At 42.7% G+C, this 8,587-nt stretch overlaps 1 protein-coding gene across 1 annotated transcript; it reads right to left on the reverse strand.

The window, feature by feature from the left end:
• Positions 1 to 916: 916 nt before the first annotated feature.
• On the reverse strand, positions 917 to 5,437 carry LOC149667736 (uncharacterized). The gene has a single exon (XM_089840927.1). The coding sequence runs from the start codon at positions 5,435 to 5,437 to the stop codon at positions 917 to 919; it is 4,521 nt and encodes a 1,506-aa protein (XP_089697053.1).
• Positions 5,438 to 8,587: the final 3,150 nt, after the last annotated feature.

Raw genomic sequence — 8,587 nt, forward strand, 5'->3', positions numbered from 1 at the left:
ATGCAAAGGAGATCCCAGTATCTCTTGTAGAACAAGAGTTATGAGCCTCCAAAGTTTAGTGCAAAAATCATAAGTAACATAATAAAAATAAGTGAGACGATACCAAAGTTGACGAACATTTTGCTTAATATCTCGGCCCCTATTTGTCGTAGCTCAATGTTTACAGTATGGTTAGATGAAGGACAAATTGGACTATAACATATCCTAAGGACATCCCGGTATCTCTAGTAGACACAGAGTTATGGGCCTGCAAAGCATAGTCTAATGCATTTCCTATGGAGGCGTTTGTTTGTTCACGTATTGCTTAATTACTTGACCCTGTTCTTTCGATTAAAAATAATAACATATCTTTAGTGTAGCGGTTATCGCATCCGCCTCACTCCCGGAAGGCCACAGGTGCGAAACCGCGAAGTTTTTTTTTTGCTTGGAACATGCAAAGACCTTTATAATTATCCGAACATTTGTGTCAAGGTCACATTATTTACATCCCCGTATCTCTGGTAGAACCAGAGTTACGAGCCTGCAAAGTTTATTTTCAAAAATCAAAAGTAACCTTCTTGTTGTGTTTGATAACAGTGGCGCTTGATTAAATAGACAACTAGCTTTAGTGAGAACGATAACGCTTCTGATATTTTAATGTGATGTTTGATTACATTACAAGTCGGATTAATCTTATCGCCCTCTACCGAGTGACGTCACTCTAATCATACGTAACATGTTCCTTTTTTTTTTTTTTTTTTTTTTTTTTTTACAGAACAATTAATTATAACACATTAATCAAAGTTTAGCTAACAATTATTAAAGTTAAGACGAGTTAAAGAACGTTATTTTAGTATGCAGTACGTGACAATTAATTATAACACATTAATCAAATTTATAGCTAACACTGATTAGAGTTAAAACGAGATAAAGCACGTCATTTTAGCATGTAGTACGTTAGTCGGTCCGGTATTCTAGTCGTCCGTTGTGGTCTGGCCTTTGTCCTCTGAGCTTGTGTCACGCCTGAAGGTCCTGGTGGGTTGGTAGACCGGAGCTCTGGGGTCACAAGTTGTGTACACGTGTGACTGGCCATTGTTGTCGATGGCTGTTGATGCTGATTCGTTCGTGCAATGTTGGGTGTGTTGTTTCGGTACTGGTAACCTTTGGAGAGCGGCGTTTTTGGCTTGGGTGCGATTTTAGGCTTCGTACTTATTCTAGATGCCGTGGTCTCTGATCTGTCCGGTGTTTCAAAGTTTATAGGTATATGAACCTCGCAGGTTGAGGATCGTCTTTGCACAGCTCGCGTGTTAGTCAGATGTTTTGAACTGATGGGCCGTTGCATAGACTGTACTTGCATCCCTGATGATGGTTGAGTTATTCTTGGTTTTAGATGTATTCGATTCCGACTATAGCAGGCACCGTTGTCTGTTCGGATCATATAAGAATCAGGTTCTTTGGCTTCAGCAATGACTGTTGCTGGTAGCCATTTTCTTGTGGCAACGAAATGGCGAACGGGAGATCCCACTTGATACTTCTTTGCCATGTACTTGGGGTACTTTGACTGATTCTTTTCCACAATCTTGGTTCTTCGAGCCTCAAGTGATTCGCCCATAGATTTGATTGGATATTTAGGCATCAAAGTCGATGCTGACGTTGAATTAGGAGTTCTAATGAGACGACCCATAAGCATTTCAGAGGGAGATGGGAGGTCTTGCCGGGGAGTTGCCCGGTATTCCAGGATAACCCTCTGTGGATCTTCACCGGCTTGGCTGGCCTTTATTAGTAGATTCTTAATGGTCTGGATGTGCCTTTCAGCCATTCCGTTGGATTGTGGGAAGTGAGGACTTGAAGTGGCATGTTCGACTCCCCAATCAGTTAGGAATTTAGCAAACTCCACCGAATTGAACGGAGGTCCGTTGTCTGTGATGAGTTTCTGAGGGATCCCGTGCCTTGCGAAGTGAGGTTTTACGGCTTTTATCAGTGCCTTAGTATCAGTGGAGGTCATTTCATCAACCTCGACATATTTGGAGTAGTAGTCAACGGTCAGTAAGCAGATTTTTTGATCCAGATGAAAAAGATCCATCCCGATGGTTTCCCAAGGTCTTGTAGGCACTGGGTGTGGCGTCATTGTGATGTGAGTGTTCGCCCTGTCTCTTGTGCGGCATATGTTGCAACCTTCTATTGCTCGTGATATTTCAGCCGTCATGCCCGGCCAGTAGACATGTAGCCTAGCTTTTCTTAGACATGCGTTTATCCCTTGGTGGGCTTGATGTAGTTGACGTATCACTTCGGGTCTCAGAGTTGTGGGTATTATCAAGCGTTCTCCTCTATATAGCAAGCCATCGGCATGGTGAATTTCTTCCTTTAAGGGATAATACAGCTTCACCTTTTGTGGAATGGATGCTTGACTCTTTGGCCAAGCATTCTTGGTGTATGTACACAGGAGCTGCGTCTCTTCGTCCATCGCGGTTGCTTGCTGAAATTGATTTAATTTGTTTCCGGATAACAGAGTCATTGAATGTAGACAGGCTGTTGCGCCTTCTAAGTCGTCCGTATGTATATCAGTAGAACTTCTCGGTGATCTCGACAGTGCGTCCGCAATGTACATCTGTGAGCCCGGAACATATTTCAAAGTGATATCATATCGTGATAGGCGTAGTACTAGGCGTTGAAGGCGCGGTGAAAGAATATTAAGTGGCTTCTGTACTATGGCCAATAGGGGTTTGTGATCGGTTTCTATGGTTGCTTTTGTTCCGACCAGATAATAATGAAAGTGTTCTACGGCGTAGACAACGGCTAAGAGCTCCTTCTCAATCTGAGCATACCGTTGTTGAGTCTCTGTCAAGGTTGACGACGCGTATTGTATTGGGTGACCATCTTGAAGTAATACCGCTCCTATGCCGTATTGGCTCGCGTCTACAGAAACGACGTTGTGTTTATTTGGATGGTAGAACTTCAGTACTGGAGCCTTCATAATATCGTCTATAAGTAGGTCGAAATGCTTTTGAGGATTCGCGTCCCATATGAACTCTACAGTCTCCTTGAGAAGTTGCCGCAGAGGGGCCGTTTTTTCTGAATGGTGTGGTATGAATTTACTCAAGTAGTTTATTATTCCTAGGAATCTCTGTAGCTCTTTCTTGCTTGAAGGTGGTTTCAAAGATTGGACCGCTTTGATCTTGTTATCATCGATCTGAATCCCATGTTGAGATATCTTGTGACCCAGATACGTTATGGTAGTAACGGCCAATTGGAGTTTCTTCATGTTGAAAGTGATGCCGGCTCTTCTTGCTCGTTTCAGAACCTCAGTTAGCCTTGAATTATGCTCTTCCATGTTGGGAGCTCCTATCACGAGATCGTCTGTGGATATATCAACCCCTGGAATGTCTCCAAATAGTTCCGTCATTATTCGCTGGCATATTTCGGAGGCACTCGAGATCCCATAGGGCATTCGTAAAAAGCGGAAGCGTCCATACGGTGTAGAGAAGGTACAGAGGCGAGAGCTGGCGTCGTCAAGTTTTATCTGCCAAAATGCAGATGTAGCGTCTAGTACGGTAAATACTTTACAGCCTTGAAAGTTGCTAAAGATCTCCTGTGACGTGGGAACTCTGTAATGTTCCCGCTTGATTGATTTGTTAAGTGATCGTGGGTCCAAGCAAACACGAATTTCTGGCGCTTTGGATTGTTCAGTGTTGCTCGACGAAGAAAACTTTCCGGGTTTTGTCTGCCTTTCAGGTTTAGGGACCACCACAAGCGGATGCACCCAGTCTGTAGGTTCGGTGACCGGTGTTATTACTTTCAACTCTTGCATTCGTTTTAGCTCTCTTCTTAAGGGTTCACGAAATGCGTAGGGAACAGTCCGCGCCGGGACAATAATAGGTTGAGCGTCTTCTCTGAGGGTAATATGATGTGTTCCAGGGAGGCAGCCCATAGGGCCAAAGACGTCCTTAAAGTCCTCTACTATCGTCTGGGATGTAGTTTCTTGGACTGTTCCTAGGCGGCGGGTTTTCTCCTGTACAGAGTCAAGACGTTGAATGAGGCCAAGTTGTTGTAACGCAGTGGCTCCCAAAATGGGAATTGTATCTTGTTCTGTGACATAGTACACGCAATTCCGTCGAGAATTTTCAGAGATAGTCATCAGGTTGGTTGATCCTAGCATTGGTACTCTATGTCCTGTATAGGACATCACAATCTTGGATGTCGGAGTGATGGGTGGTGGGTTGAATAACTTCTTATAGAGGGAGTGTGGTAGGACATTGACCTGGGAGCCAGTATCCATTTTAAAATTTACATCTTCTTGGTGGACAGTTATCCTTGTCATCCATTCTTGGCTTGTGTTCTTGACAGACGTAGCGTTTATGGTTATGAGTTCAATGAAGAATGGTTCAGTGTCTTGGAGTTCCTCGACCGGTCCCCGTCTTTGCAAGTGATAGATTCCCGTTTCAGTTTGCTGGTCTGTCGGATAATCTTGATAGCTATGTTCCACGAGTTCGTATTGATTGGATTCTTGGTTATATAGTGCCTCTGCTTCTTGAAGTGAAAAGGAGGCCACGCAGACTCGAGCCCAATGGTTTATTCCGCCACATTTAGTACAGATTGAACCGTGGGCAGGACAAGCTCGATGTTGATGAGTTAAACCACATCTTTGGCATGGGGTGTTGGCTCGAAACGATTGATTATATCTAGAGGACCCCTGTCGTGTTGTATTGGTTGAAGAGGACCGTGGATTGTTGCGATATGACGAACTAGATCGTCTTGGGGCAGGTGACAGAGATTGCCGACGCCAATGGGAGCCGGAGGTTATACCCGTACGAAATGGACGGCGCGCCGAACGACCATACAGAGTGTCGATGGCGACAGGCAGGTTTGGCATGGTCATGGTTGGGGCTGGTGTGTTGGTGATACGTCTGGCATGTGTTCCGGCCAACTCGTTGGTCCTGCCGATGTTGATAGCGTCTTTTAATGTTAATGTCCGTACTTCTAATAGTCGTGTTTGAACGTCGAGGCTGCGAACCCCTTCAACAATTTGTGTGCAGATTAGAGAGTCTTTGAGTTCATTGAACTGGCAATGTTTGGCTAAGGTCTTGAGCTCTGCGACGTAGTCATCAAAAGATTGAGACGGGCCTTGGCGCGCGGTGAAGAACTTGTGTCGGGAAAGTGTTAAGTGCTTGTACGGTTCGTAGTAATCGGTAAATGCCGCGTACACTTCCTCCAAGGATCGTTGAGGAGTGTCATTAGTCTCTAGCTGGGCTGGTGTGGGAGGAGGAAATTCCAAAATCTTATATATCTTACGGCCTTCAGGTCCGATGATGTGCAAAAATGTATTGATCTGAGTGTCCGCCGATTTCTTCGCTAGTTCCGTGGCCCTGGCGAAAATGTCAAATTCTTCCCTCCAGACGTCCCATGAGTCCGCGGGATTATCAGCCGGTACAAAGGGGGGCGGTGCGCGAAACGTGGCCATGTCTATTCAGTGATAAAAAAAACGCGACTGCAACGAGGGTTTAAGCGGTGGGAAATATGACCCGTAGCGTATATTAAACTCAACTGTTTAAGATAAAGACCCTGTTTTTTAAATAGCGCGATACCCGACTTCTGGCACCATGTTGTGTTTGATAACAGTGGCGCTTGATTAAATAGACAACTAGCTTTAGTGAGAACGATAACGCTTCTGATATTTTAATGTGATGTTTGATTACATTACAAGTCGGATTAATCTTATCGCCCTCTACCGAGTGACGTCACTCTAATCATACGTAACACTTCTAACAATAAGTGAGACAAAAAATAAGTTGACGACGATATTGAGGTAGCCTCAAGTTTAAAGTATCCTTGTATGGGGAGCAAAGAGTACTATAACATATCCAAAGGAGATCCCAGTATCTCTTGTAGAACAAGAGTTATGAGCCTCCAAAGTTTAGTGCAAAAATCATAAGTAACATAATAAAAATAAGTGAGACGATACCAAAGTTGACGAACATTTTGCTTAATATCTCGGCCCTTGTTTGTCGTAGCTCAATGTTTTTAGTATGGTTAGATGGGGGACAATTTGGACTATAGCATATCCTAAGGACATCCCCGTATCTTTAGTAGACACAGAGTTATGGGCCTGCAAAATATAGTCTAATGCATTTCCTATGGACGGGTTGTTTGTTTACTTTTAGCTTAATTACTCGGCCCCTGTTTGTCGTAGCTCAATATTTTTAGTATGGTTAGATGGGGGACAAATTGGACTATAACATACTCAAAGGACTTCCCCGTATCTACAGTAGAAACAGAGTTACGAGCCTCCAAAGTATAGTCTAATGCATTTCCTATGGAAGGGGTTTGTTTCGTTACGTTTTGCTTAAGTACTCGGCCCCTGTTTGTCGTAGCCCAAAGTTTTTAGTATGGTTAGATGGGGGACAATTTGGACTATAACATATCCTAAGGACATCCCCGTTTCTCTAGTAGACACAGAGTTATGGGCCTGCAAAGTATAGTCTAATGCATTTCCTATGGAGGGGTTTGTTTGTTTACCATTAGCTTAATTACTCGACTACTGTTTGTCGTAGCTCAATGTTTTTAGTATGGTTAGATGGGGGACAAATTGGACTATAACATACTCAAAGGACATCCCCGTATCTCCAGTAGAAACAGAGGTACGAGCCTGCAAAGTATAGTCTAATGCATTTTCTATGGTGGGGTTTGTTTGTTCACGTATTGCTTAATTACTTGACCCTGTTCTTTCGATTAAAAATAATAACATATCTTTAGTGTAGCGGTTATCGCATCCGCCTCACTCTCGGAAGGCCACAGGTTCGAAACCACGAAGTTTTTATTTTTTTTGCTTGGAACATGCAAAGACCTTTATAATTATCCGAACATTTGTGTCAAGGTCACATTATTTACATCCCCGTATCTCTGGTAGAACCAGAGTTACGAGCCTCCAGAATTTAGTCTAATGGATTTCCTATGGAGGGGTTTGTTTGTTTACGATTAGCTTAATTACTCGACTACTGTTTGTCGTAGCTCAATGTTTTTAGTATGGTTAGATGGGGGACAATTTGGACTATAGCATATCCTAAGGACATCCCCGTATCTTTAGTAGACACAGAGTTATGGGCCTGCAAAATATAGTCTAATGCATTTCCTATGGACGGGTTGTTTGTTTACGTTTAGCTTAATTACTCGGCCCCTGTTTGTCGTAGCTCAATATTTTTAGTATGGTTAGATGGGGGACAAATTGGACTACAACATACTCAAAGGACTTCCCCGTATCTCCAGTAGAAACAGAGTTACGAGCCTCCAAAGTATAGTCTAATGCATTTCCTATGGAGGAGGTTTGTTTCGTTACGTTTTGCTTAAGTACTCGGCCCCTGTTTGTCGTAGCCCAAAGTTTTTAGTATGGTTAGATGGGGGACAATTTGGACTATAACATATCCTAAGGACATCCCCGTTTCTCTAGTAGACACAGAGTTATGGGCCTGCAAAGTATAGTCTAATGCATTTCCTATGGAGGGGTTTGTTTGTTTACGATTAGCTTAATTACTCGACTACTGTTTGTCGTAGCTCAATGTTTTTAGTATGGTTAGATGGAGGACAAATTGGACTATAACATACTCAAAGGACATCCCCGTATCTCCAGTAGAAACAGAGTTACGAGCCTGCAAAGTATAGTCTAATGCATTTTCTATGGTGGGGTTTGTTTGTTCACGTATTGCTTAATTACTTGACCCTGTTCTTTCGATTAAAAATAATAACATATCTTTAGTGTAGCGGTTATCGCATCCGCCTCACTCTCGGAAGGCCACAGATTCGAAACCACGAAGTTTTTTTTTGCTTGGAACATGCAAAGACCTTTATAATTATCCGAACATTTGTGTCAAGGTCACATTATTTACATCCCCGTATCTCTGGTAGAACCAGAGTTACGAGCCTCCAGAATTTAGTCTAATGTATTTCCTATGGAGGGGTTTGTTTGTATACGATTAGCTTAATTACTCGACTACTGTTTGTCGTAGCCCTAATTCTTAGTATGGCTAGATGGGGGACAAATTGGTCTATAACATACTCAAAGGACATCCCCTTATCTCCAGTAGAAACAGAGTTACGAGCCTGCAAAGTTTATTTTCAAAAATCAAAAGTAACCTTCTAACAATAAGTGAGACAAAAAGTAAGTTGACGACGATATTGAGGTAGCTTCAAGTTTAAAGTATCCTTGTATGGGGAGCAAAGAGTACTATAACATATGCAAAGGAGATCCCAGTATCTCTTGTAGAACAAGAGTTATGAGCCTCCAAAGTTTAGTGCAAAAATCATAAGTAACATAATAAAAATAAGTGAGACGATACCAAAGTTGACGAACATTTTGCTTAATATCTCGGCCCCTATTTGTCGTAGCTCAATGTTTTCAGTATGGTTAGATGAAGGACAAATTGGACTATAACATATCCTAAGGACATCCCGGTATCTCTAGTAGACACAGAGTTATGGGCCTGCAAAGCATAGTCTAATGCATTTCCTATGGAGGCGTTTGTTTGTTCACGTATTGCTTAATTACTTGACCCTGTTCTTTCGATTAAAAATAATAACATATCTTTAGTGTAGCGGTTATCGCATCCGCCTCACTCCC

This window comes from Phalangium opilio, unplaced genomic scaffold (assembly GCF_054372755.1).
Source record: "Phalangium opilio isolate 3A_F unplaced genomic scaffold, DU_Popi_V2 ptg000056l_1, whole genome shotgun sequence".
In the NCBI taxonomy this organism is placed as follows: Eukaryota; Metazoa; Arthropoda; class Arachnida; order Opiliones; family Phalangiidae; genus Phalangium; species Phalangium opilio.

What these genes read in the sequence shown, in the direction of transcription:
- LOC149667736 (XM_089840927.1), bottom strand. Translation starts at nt 5,437, where the DNA reads ATGGCCACGTTTCGCGCACCGCCCCCCTTTGTACCGGCTGATAATCCC.